At 35.3% G+C, this 12,153-nt stretch overlaps 1 protein-coding gene across 1 annotated transcript; it reads right to left on the bottom strand.

The window, feature by feature from the left end:
- Positions 1–7,963: 7,963 nt before the first annotated feature.
- LOC110755803 (non-functional NADPH-dependent codeinone reductase 2-like) lies at positions 7,964–9,632 on the bottom strand. Its single transcript, XM_021957088.2, has 4 exons — positions 9,223–9,632; positions 8,877–9,114; positions 8,582–8,761; positions 7,964–8,421 (listed from the first exon to the last, which is right to left on the bottom strand). Exons 1-4 carry the CDS (start codon positions 9,555–9,557, stop codon positions 8,197–8,199), a joined length of 978 nt encoding a protein of 325 aa, XP_021812780.1. The 5' UTR covers positions 9,558–9,632; the 3' UTR covers positions 7,964–8,196.
- Between the last annotated feature and the right edge of the window lie 2,521 nt (positions 9,633–12,153).

The raw sequence follows: 12,153 nt of genomic DNA, 5'->3' as shown, positions 1-12,153 counted from the left end.
CGGGTTTTACTACCGAGATAGCTCTCTGCCGAGGTGGGGTCCCTGGGGTTCGGGAGTGTTATAGCATATAGCCATACACACCTGTAAATTATGCAACCTGGTAAATTACCCAACTTTACCAGTAATTTGCAAAGCGCCATTACTTTTCTTTCTAGAGTTCTTTTTGGTTTTGGGTAAATGTTAATTACCTGTGAGAGTTATTACATAATGGTTAATTAAATCAAGAACATGTATTTATACAAAAAAGTTGTGAAACTGGCTGTTACATAAAAGCAGTACAGTTACAGAACGTACAAAATATGTCTTGGAAATAGATTAGTCACCAATCAAAAACACTGTATCCTGCAATTAGTTTCGTAATATTTACCCATGAGCATGAGTGATGACCTGATTGATGACCATGCATGAGTATGATGAGCAAACATTCCAAACCCTAACCAGAGCCATTGGGGAATTGATCAAGAGTTTGCATAAATTCTGTTCACTTTTCTGCCCTTGAGCCTTGGTCTGTTTCGTACGTACCACTTTCAGTGCCCTACCTCGTCGACATCCAAAAATGTCTAGGCAAACTCTGTAACCCTATCTATCTAATCTATATACAATAAACAATACAATGCTTGTTAATTATGTACCTCCTCCTCCACTTAGAAAAACTCAACAAATATCATCCCTGTTTTGCGCGTCAGTATTTAGTATAATGTGCAACGCGTGCTATTAATATCCTTTTTGGTTTGGACTTCTTTTTTTTTCCTTTAATACCACTAATATGACAATTACTCACAAACATAACCTTTATTTTAAAACGAAATTTTGAGCTTTATTAATCATGTGGGGTCATAAGATCTGAGCCTTTTTCCAATCCATTTAGGGTTAAACCCAAATTTTCCCATTCCAAATTTGCCCGGACCCAAACTGTTTTTTCCCGTAACCCTCTAGGCTCAAATTTTAAGTCCGCAACTTTATTAAATTATTTAAGAATAGATTAAGTCTTTTTTTTTTCTTTTTTTTTGTGGATAACTTTTCTTCATTTAATTTTTTGAACAATTTGACCTAAAAAAATTGAAATTCCACAAATATAACTTTTGGTATATTATTTGAGAAATAGGTGGGTATTTATAGAGTTTGGAGTGAGTTTTGGGGTTGGATCTGATTTATATTAATTAAAAATATTATTTTAACAGTTAGATTTAAATTTCAGCCATTGGATCTTTCTTTTTACCGTTAAAATAGCCATGATATAATATGGATCGTTGATTCGGGTTACTCTTGAAATTTTAAAAAAAGAAGAGATGTTTGAATTGTCTAACGGCGACATTACCAATAGCTGACACGTGGTGAGAGATATTCTGGAGCATAGTAACAGCGAGCCCTATTTGTCCTCCCTGCATATGGGCTGCGAGTGGGCACCACCAAAATTTTTTTTAGTCTAGGCAATAACTAGATTGGCATTTGGCCTCGAGTTTGGATTTTCCCAAATTTTAGCCCCTTACTTTTCTTGGGTGGGGAGAGGAATGAATTGGGTTAAAATTTGGGATATTTTGGGTTTGGCCTTATAGGTTGAAGATGGCCTAACCCCAAAGAATAATGCTACTCTTAACACAATTGTACACTACATTCTTATACTACCTTATGTAGTAGATGAGGTGGACAACCACATCAATTAAAATTAATTTAACTTTTTCTTTTTCTTTTATGATTTGTTGACACTTTTTAATTGATGTGTCTGTCCATTTCATCTGCCACATAAGGTGGTATGAGAATGTGGTAAGAGTAACATTATTCAACCCCAAATATAACCCTTTTTAAATGAATAAACCATTCCAAACGATGAGCCAATTCATTCACTTACCAATGTTTTAACATCAGTGACGGATGCACAAAGGAACAAGGTTGGTCAATTGGCCCCAGGGCATAAACCACCACATGAAAATAGAAATTATTCCAGTTTTCAATATTATTTTGGCATATATATTATTTGTCCCACAAAAAAAAAAAACTGCAGTTTTACTTGCAATGGTACAATTCAATAGCTATGTTTTGAATGAATGCAATTTTAGTGCATGAAATTGAACTAAAATAGTCAAATCTCACTTGTAATGGTGCGATTTAGTTCATTACAATAGATGCAATTGCAAGTCAAAAGTTCAATTTATTGAAATAAAATTAAAATGACCCTCACCGTTGCAAATGCTCTAAAGAAAACCAAAACATAATATGACACGAGCAACATGTTGACACTAATCCTGGTTTGTCATGCATTGTAATTGTCAATTATCTATAAGTACTGATTATGAAAATTAAAACAACATAATGCAAAACGGCCCAGACGATGAACGACAAAATTGTGATTCAGCTTTCAAATTTCCTATTAAAAAAAAATTTAAGACATGAAAATAAACTCTCTTGAAATACAAAACTTGGCTTTCGTAGTAGTATTTGGGGAGCCATAAAACTGGATATTGAGGAGATCTTTGGAAGAGACCGGTATCAACACGTCTCTTCTGTCTGCTTGTTATTAGACTCCATTTTCTTGAAACCCTAACCTAATTGTTTGTCCATTTCTTCCTCCTCCTTTTTTCTTCTATTAAGAAAAATGGGGATTGTGAGCGAGTGGCAATTTGGAAATTCAGAAAATGCGTTTATCCTTCACATGCATTTAAAATTTCACGATATTTTTGAAACACTTAAGCCTATGAGATCCCTACCTCTGCAGAATGTCAAAAAGGTAGAACATTTACAGATGTCAGATGTCGCTGCAAAGTCTTACAGAGAGAGGGAGAGAGAAGAGCGGAGGATAGGGGGTGGGTTGAGTTGGGCACGCGTGGGAAGCTTAGAGAGCAGAAGGATTTGAAGATAAATTTGAGAGGACATGTAGTCACATACATGAAGTGACGAAGAGAGACCTAATGGGTTATTTGTTGTTTTTCCTCTTTGAGTTCGTTATTGTATCCCTAGGGAAATCAAAACAAAGGAAATTAAGGTCATCTCAGTCATCAGGGCTAAATGTAACCTCGTGCTACAATTTAGCTTTTTAAAATAAAAAAAATAGTGTATGGCTAAAAAATTTCATCTCCAGCCACACAGGGATATATTTTAGGGCCCTTTATATTTTATTTTATTTTATTAAAAAAATTATGATACAATACTCATACATTCCATTACTATGTATTGTTTAAATTAATTATACTACTATTTAAAAATTAAAGACTACAACAACTTAAAATTGAAGACTACCAAAAAAAATTGAAGAAATTTTGCGGTATTTACAGACATATTTTACGTTTTTATTTTTATTTTTTAAAGACAACAATGGGAATTTTTTGTAAAATGATTATATATATTCAAAACTAATTTAAAAACATGTAAAACGTTAAAAGAAAAAACAAAATGTAACTGCTAGTTAATGTCAGCGCGTCTTTAATTTGTCCATTAATTTCTAGTTGCACAAACTGATCGCATGAGCATGCCCATGCATGAATCTTCCTCGTGTTGGATAGCACATGCATTGGGCCCACAAAAAATTTGGCATGATCTAAAGCTAAGCTACATGTGGCATGGAAGAACAGCTAAAGAGCTAAATGTAATGGCCCTCAAAATTTGACCTCATTTTTTGTTGTACATGGTTGGAGATGGATTTTACATAATTCGAGGGCCCCGTGGCTGGAGATGGCCGAAGGATGTAAAATACAAGTCTTTAGGCTATGTGAAGGACCATGAACATTGCTTCTTGATTAAAGAAATTTATACGTTGAAATTGTAAGAAAGCAAGAATAAAATTAGAGCATCTTTAAAAAAGAGAACAAATTGTATCATTTGATGATGACTTGTGTGATATTTTTTTAATTATAAATTTAATATTTATCTCTGGAGATTTTGAAGTTTCAAATGTAAAACTTGTGACCATTATTCCAATTCAGTGTTAGAGAATGAGGTTTATAAATACCATTAGAATTACGAACCCCTACATTTAGCATTGTGACATAAATATTTTTCTTAATGTTTCTGCTCAGCTAAAATTTATGAGTAAATTTCTCGATTTGTGTTTCTATACGTTCTTAGGCTTCGTAGTTTTGGTCGTAGTTGGACGATCAAAAGTCTCAAATTAAATCATTGTTATTAAATTTCTTGTCCCATTCTAAATTTCTTGATTAGAGAGAATAATGGCAAACACATGATATTTTATGGATCTCCGGAGACGGTTATGTCCAAAGTCAACTTGAATTGTGGCTGCAAATCAAAGAAGGACCGACCCAAAGATGTGTACAAATATTCTATTCAATGAAAAGAATTCGTGGCTTAGTATAAGTGTATAAATTCAATACCACACAAGTTTGTTCAAATTAAAAGATATATTTAGTATATAATTTTGAGTTAGTTAAACACTGTTGGCTATATTTACCCCTACTGGTGCACCAGCTGGGCCAGTCGATAGGTGTCACCAACCGATGGTTTTAGTCTTTGGGATGAGGGATAGTAACAAGCAATTACACCTTTCTATGAAGATGTAAATGCGATACTGAAAAACTTACAGTTGTTGACAGACTATCCTGATACATATGTTCCCTAATCTGATCAATTTGTCCCCTAATTTAATCCATCCACAGTTCTTCTCTCATCAAATTCATATTTACATTTTATTCTCACACACACAAAAAAAACAAATTTCGAAGCAGAAGAAGAAAAGAATTCCTAAATCCTAAGGCCCCGTTTGGTTCACGGAATGAATTTGATGGGAAATCATTTCCCATGTCATTTTCCAAGGAATAGGAAATGGTGATTCATTTCCCATGTTTGGTAATACCGGGAAAGTAACCCGGAAATATCACTTTATTTCCTTTCCCATGTTTGTTTTGAGTAGGAATGGAAAACAAATTTTGTTTAGTTTCCCAATTGTATTCCTATTAAAATAATAAAAAAATACCAATAATTGTTGGATAAAAACTGTAATTATAAATTGTTAGTAAGGACAAATTAGTCATAAAAAAAGTTAGTCTTACTTTCCCATGGGAAGGGAAAGTGAAACCCAAGTAGGAAGGAAGGATTCACTTTCCCTCATACTTTCCCATGTGCTAGGCAACGCTTTCTCATGCCTGACTTACCAAACATGGGAAAGCGATTGGTTTCCCATCCCCAAGATTCCTTTCCCATGAACCAAACGCAGCCTAAAGAGACTCCTACTTGCTCTGGTATTTTTCACTTGATAAACTCCCATGGCTCATCGTTTCCGCACCATCGGACGTATGTCTCCTTCCACTGTTATGTTATGTGACCTTCAAATATTCAATGGCATTTTATTATCTGCATATATATATCAAAGTAAGGAGGAGGATGATCCAAATATGTAGCCAATGATATTTAGTTTTGCTGAATTTTATGATGGTATTATTTGATAGAATTAGATTAGTCCATTACTTAGACAACAAATCATCATAGAGATACCCAACACATTGCTTTACAAGTATCATTTTAAAGGAAACATTTTTACTTATCACTTTAACTCACGGTGTACCATCACCACTTTAAATAGAATCCCACGAAAAATAAGCTAATTTAAAATCCTTGTTCAACAAGTTCCCTTTAATTTATGTGAACCATATAATAAAAGTTATAACCAAAAGGAAAGAATCATATGTCAAAATCCAAAACATTTATTAGGCAGTTCTTAAACATGCAGGAGAAGGCCAAAAAAAAAACAGTAGTAGTATGTGTTGTAAAATTTATGCTAATGTCGGAGTTATGATGAGAAGTTGCTTTCTTATAGATTTATTGTCAGGATTTTGCCTCTCTTTGTAAAACTTATAAATCACCAATCATGTGCCACGTGTCTGCCCAGAGTCTTGACACTTGCAACGTACAAATAGTTGGAAAAGAAGCAAATTTTTTATAAAAACCTTTTAGCTGCTGCCTCTACACGTTACATAGCCATGGTAGAGTTTCTAGAGCACTCATCATGCCCTACATTGCTCTTATTAATATTGCGGCTGCATGCCCCATGCTGCTGCAATGGTTGACTTTACTTAAATTGTTTTTAATTACAATTAATTAACTTTTGCTTTAGTAATTAGGAAATGATAATAGTGGGTCAAGCGGTGCAGACTCATCGCTTCTCAGAGATGCGTATGTGTGAAACAGAGAAGAAGAGAGGACAGGCGTGCAACAGGATCACAGAAGCTGCTTTTTGCTTTTGATGGACATAGAAATGAATGTCATCACCAGTTACCACATTATATACGACTACTACAGAAGCTGCTTTTTGCTACTGAGACCCCTATATGGTCTATCTAATGGACCATATATCTTTATCTATATATGCATGGTGGGTACTAAAAAGTGCTTATTACAGCTTAGTGCTTAATGCTTGCTTACAAGTTTGTCGTGCTTTATAGAGGCGGTGCTTTTTTAAGAAGTTGTATGATTGGTACTATAGTTACCTATTGTGTCCCCTTTCCCTTCCCTTTACACAGATATTAACGTTATATTTTCCTTCTCCAGCAATGCAAAGAGCTCAAATCAAATGTAAGAGATCCTAGATGGTATTGCTATACTTTATTTTTATTTTTTATCTAGGGCATTATTATAAGATTCTTAACCTTTTTTGGTTAAATTTGTTTGTTTGTTTTGTTAGGTCCAATGATTCCTGAACTTTGGCATAATAAAATTGAAGTTGAAGGATCACGGGAACAATTTTAAAAATTGAAGAATCAAAACCCGAATCGAGTTAAAGTTCAATGACATAAAATAAACTTTGTTCAGAACTACTTAATAAGAAGGGAGTGGTCCCATAAATTTATGAAAATTAGGCCACGAGGCAAAAGGAGTTATTTAAAAGTGGGAAAAACTCACTTGCACTTGCGTAGTAATGGTAAAGATTGGATGAGTAGGAAATCTTAAGAATTCATGAGATAGTACGATCACAGCAAACTGGACCACAACTTCTACTGTGGGTTTGGCCCAGATCGATAATTCAAGATATTAATTAAACATTGACTCAACATAATGGGACTCAGAGCATTCACAATCATGCTCCTTATTTTTTAGTTATAATTTAGCTAAAAATACTAAAAAGTAATTCTAGGAGCTTCTTATAAAATTTCAACTCCAACAATCCTCTCTAGATTAGGGAATCATAAATGATATTTTTTTATTTTTAGTTTAGCATAAATGCTCATTCTTCATATAAAATAATAATAATAAATAGTTAACATTAAATAAATACTTAAAATAGCATTAAAGTAAAACAATATTTAATAATAGGAAAATACTAGGGAGCCACTAGAAGTCCTTTCTCTCTCCTCATATTTAGGAGCTCCTAGAGGTTTTTCTATTTTAGGAGTTGGATATGGAGCATGGTTGGAGGTGGGTTTTCTCATTTCATCCCTAAATTTTATCTAAAGAGGTGGTTTAGGGAGTTTATTGTGGATTCTCTTAAAGTCATAGAATTCGATTTTAATTTCCTTTGTTTGGTTAAATATGTTCAAAGTAGAGTAGAATTATTTTAGAAAAGAAAACAGAAAACAATACAAGAAGGAATTGGTCATGCTAGGGTTGGGCTTCGGCCGTCACTCAAACCAAAGAAAATAATAGAAGGCCTAATACAAGACAGTCTGTATACGCCATCCTCATTATAGAATTTCGTTGTTAATGTTTACAGACAAATTGATGGAAGTGGTAGGCCCAATGGGTTTCCGATACAATGGATGGATTGGACTGTGGAAGCTCAATAGGAAAAGTCTCTAAACAGAGTTCAACTTGTGGACTAACCAGATTTATTTTTTATTTTTCATTGTTCTCTCTTTGTCAAAAGATGATCCAAACTCCATGGTCTTTCTCAAGAAGAAATCAGACATGGTGGGCTAGTGTAGGATACTGTTAAACCACTTTCCAGAAGGTTAAAATGATCAAATCTATTTCTTTTTTATTTGGTTTCTATAAATTAATCAATAATTATGACGACTAAAAAATATATAGTGGAGGGCCGTCCTTCCTACCAAGTATTATAATTTTATTCAAACCAAGGAAACTAATGATGGGGTATGTGAAAATAGATTATAAAACACAATAAAAGAAAAAGAAAAACAAAAGTTCGGTGACGGAAACATAAGAGAGAAAATATTCTATTAGGAGATGGGCCCTGGCGGCTTTATTTGGATGAACTTGCACAAAAAAACGTAACAAGGGTTGGTTTTCATTTCGGGCCTAAATCTCTCCATCCCAGAATTCTTCGAGGGATTTGTATGGTCCGTCAGCCGAAACCAGTTCTTCCCTGGTAACCATTTTGTGCTGTGGGATTTGATTGATCTTGTGAAGGTCATCTTCTGATAGCTCCCAGTCAAACACCTGCAGATTCTGCTTCAACCTCTCCTTGTTGTAGCTCTTAACAGCAAGAGTTGCCCCTGCCTGGTACACCCATCTAATACAAACCTGCCCAAGTTTAAGTACCAACACACTGAGTCACAAGTTGTTTGTTATACTTGAAAATAATTAATGGGTTCTGCTCCTAATTTTGACTGAAATATAATATATAGCAATTATTGTGACAGAAAGATTCTCAAGAAAATAAACAATACAAATGTGACAGAACCTGAGCAACTGTTTTTCCCCGAGCCTCTGCTATATCCTGAAGCACTTTGCTGTCCATAACATGATTGGATCCCCAGCTGGTTCCCTTGGCACCCAAAGGAGAGAAGGCAGTCACAACTATACCATTGGCCTTGCAGAAGTCTCTTAGCTTCTTCTGTTGCCAGAATGGGCTCATCTCCACCTATATTTACACATAGACTCCAAAATTAATGAAAGGTTGTTCATTTTTATAAATTTAAAAAAGAAAAAAAACCAAACCATGCATATATGTATATATAGAAAGAAAATAAACTTACTTGATTGACTGAGGGAGGAATGGTAGCATGAGAGAGTAAAGTTTCAATCTTTTTGCAAGTGAAATTGCTGACTCCAATTGATTTGGTGAGGCCAAGTTTCTGAGATTCTTCCATGGCTGCCCACACACCCTTGAAGTCCATTGGCACAACGTCAACTAGTGGGAACACAAATTTTCCTGGCTTGGCACTGATGGGCCAGTGGATGAGATACAGGTCAAGGTACTCCAATTGAAGATTCCTGCACACAAAATTATATGATCAAACAAAACCACTCACCCAAAAATTCCAATTGCTTGAAAGAAAAGAAAAGAAAAAATGAAAAACCAAATTAGATTGTGAGACTCACTCAAGTGATTTCTTGAGGGAAGGAATGACAAGATGTGGGTGAGCATCATTGCTCCATAGCTTTGAAGTGATGAAGAGTTGGTCTCTGGAAGCAACAAGGCCAAGCTTAAGTGCTTCTTTGATAGCTTCACCCAGAGGCTGCTCTGAGCCATAAACGGCAGCTGTATCAAAGTGCCTGTAACCAAGCTTGATGGCCTCAAGAACTGCTGTTTTCAACTGAATAGGCTGTAAGTTATTAGCTGCTGTGCCAAAGGCAATCACAGGCATGCTCTTGGGGCCAGTGGAGGAGCCAAGCACTACCTCTGGGATTTGGGCTGAAGAAGCAGGATTTGCCATCTTTAGTTCCTTCTCTTTGGAAATTATCTGAAGTTTTTTTTATCAGAGTATTCAAGTTTGGTCTTTAATTTTTCATCAAGTGAAGGTGCTTTTAAACTGCGATTTCAGTCAATTTTTGGGTTCTAATTAGACAAGAGAATGTTCAATTCAACTTTCCTCCTACGACGCTGCTAACGTCATTCATTCTGCAACTCGCAACTCCCTTATTAAGAAATGATAAAAAGTCATGTTTTTCCAAGTCGTTAAATTCACATGAACATTCATTTTTTCAAACGATAGAAATATCATTAATGAAAGTCAAAATATTCGATTATAATAGCTACAAAGACAAACGATCACTTGAACATTTTACACATGTCACTACTTTGCATTTTTGTTTGAAAATTTGGTGAAAAAAGTCAAAGTTGATGACTATAGGGTGTAGAGACCAAATTTAGTGAAAAAAAAGGAGATATTTAGTCTTATACTCATTCTTAGCACTAAAAATATAGATAAACCCTACACAATTTAATTTCTATAAATAAACCCCAAAAAAATCCACAAAATGACAGCTAGCCCTATTGCATTTAATTTTGATTATTAAATTACTTTGATGCCCTATTGAGTGTTTTGGGCTTTTTTATGAGGTTTTGGGGCTGAGTTTGTTTTAAGAAATCAATGACAGTTTTGTAATTTAAAAGAAATTCAAAGTCTTTTTGTTATGTTGTAAATGGGCTTTGAGTGTGTTTCTAAAGTCCATTTCATATAGGGTTTTATTTTTTAATATTTGGGCTCCTATGTTGGTTATAATAGTGAATCTCCCAAAAAATAATCAAAGTTGATGACTATAGGGTGTAGAGAGCAAATTTAGTGAAAAAAAATAATTAAAGTTGATGATAAATTTTCTTTACAGTCTGAAAATCTAGTAAAAAAAAATCCAAGTTGATGACATTTTATCACTAGCATTAATTTTTTTTTAATGCTGGGTGTAGAGACCAAATTTAGGCTGTATTTAGCAATACATTTTTTTTTTGGTAGTGATACTTGTGGCCCATTAGAGATTCTTTTCTGGTTCATATTTCATAAGCACGTCCTACGTAATGAAGTCATTTGTATTTCCAACTGCATTTGATCCAAAAAACCAAAGAAGAAGAAACAAGAACTGACCAACTTAATTCAAATGGAACTACAAAAGTGTTTAAAAATCGATGCTCAAAGAATAAACATTGTGAAAAGGTTCATTGATTCATGGCCATTATCAATTGCGCAACTCAAAAAGCTTCCTTCACCAACCTTCTTTTCCCTTCTTGCTTGTAGAATTCTTCAAAAAACTCTGCGTACTTATAGCTCCGATACAATGGAGGGTGTTCCTCGTCAATCAAATCCTCAATTCGACCAATCACTGTGTCCTTTTTGGGGCCGTAGAACATTGTTAATGACAACCTTGGCTCAACTTTGTTGATCACTGCACTCTGGTGCACGCTCTTATACCTTCCATTACTCAAAACCTATAGAAGATACACAAATTCAAACCCTGGCTGCTCTTCCCAGCTCTTAACCTCACATTCCCACCTCCATCACTTCCCTTACCGTCCCCAACCCACCACTTGGTCCGCTGGCACAACGCAGCCTTACTTAGGCAGAGGCACAAGACCGGCGAGCCAAAGGGCTCTGTTACAATTGTAACGAAAAGTACAGGCCAGGCCACCGCTGTGTGAAACCCATCGTGGCTTTGATTGATGCCACCACTGCCGAAGATGACTCAGTGAAATTTCATGACTTCCTTCATACTAAAGAACCCCAAGACACCACATTTACTATATACTCCATCACCGGTGCGACCTTTCCTTGGACAATGCGATTAGACGGCTCCTGTCACAATACCCCAATTCACATTTTTGTGGACTTAGGGGCCTACATTCAGTTTTCTCCACCCTTCAATTGCTCACAAACTGAGTCTGGCTCTCGACCTCTCTTTTGTGTAACACCTCTACACAGCTTCAGGAGAACATCTCACCACACAAGGGACAATTCATCAGCTTTTGGTACAGGTTCAAGATTATACACTTACTTTCACCTTCAAAATTCTTCCTGTTACCATCATTATAGCTTGATGGGCCTTGTTCCCAAGCCCACCTCTACTGTTAATTGCCACAGTATGACCAGGGCCTTAAATGTTTAAAAAAAGAGAAGGGGTTTTAAACACCTTTGACTGCTTCGTCAAAACTTTGAAGTATGAGGTGTGTTGGTTTATTTCAGTCTTAGTCCGTATTTCCACTCTGGCTGTACCATTCATATTCATTAACCTTCACAGCGTTTCATTTAACTATGAATCATTTGACAGTTTGGGAAATTTCACCTTTTCATTTTCACTGCTTGGTGCAATTGCATTCATGGCTCATGATGTATTGTTTTCAATTTTCTTCTTCTCAGATATCGCTTGTATCGAAAGAAAAATATAACTGGGTATTCTCCATGCAATGCATCTAAATTCAGATAGTGGAGTTGGTAGCGAAATGTCATATCGCAACATTAAACTCTTTAGCAAGCTTATACCAATTTCAACTAACACACCAGTTGAACAACCCACCCCTCCCTCTGAAATACTCGAACTCAT

The sequence above is a fragment of the Prunus avium genome, chromosome 1 (genome assembly GCF_965620075.1).
Source record: "Prunus avium chromosome 1, drPruAviu1.hap1.1, whole genome shotgun sequence".
In the NCBI taxonomy this organism is placed as follows: Eukaryota; Viridiplantae; Streptophyta; class Magnoliopsida; order Rosales; family Rosaceae; genus Prunus; species Prunus avium.
The sequence above is the reverse complement of the archived record's forward strand: the minus strand, read 5'-3'. Positions and strand labels throughout refer to the sequence as shown.

Excerpts from the sequence above, each read along its gene's own strand:
- LOC110755803 (XM_021957088.2), bottom strand. The coding sequence starts at position 9,557 with ATGGCAAATCCTGCTTCTTCAGCCCAAATCCCAGAGGTAGTGCTTGGC. Across the intron at positions 9,115-9,222 it reads TCCCTCAAGAAATCACTTGA|GAATCTTCAATTGGAGTACC; the intron begins GTGAGTCTCACA and ends TTTTGTGTGCAG. Across the intron at positions 8,422-8,581 it reads GGGGAAAAACAGTTGCTCAG|GTTTGTATTAGATGGGTGTA; the intron begins GTTCTGTCACAT and ends AAACTTGGGCAG.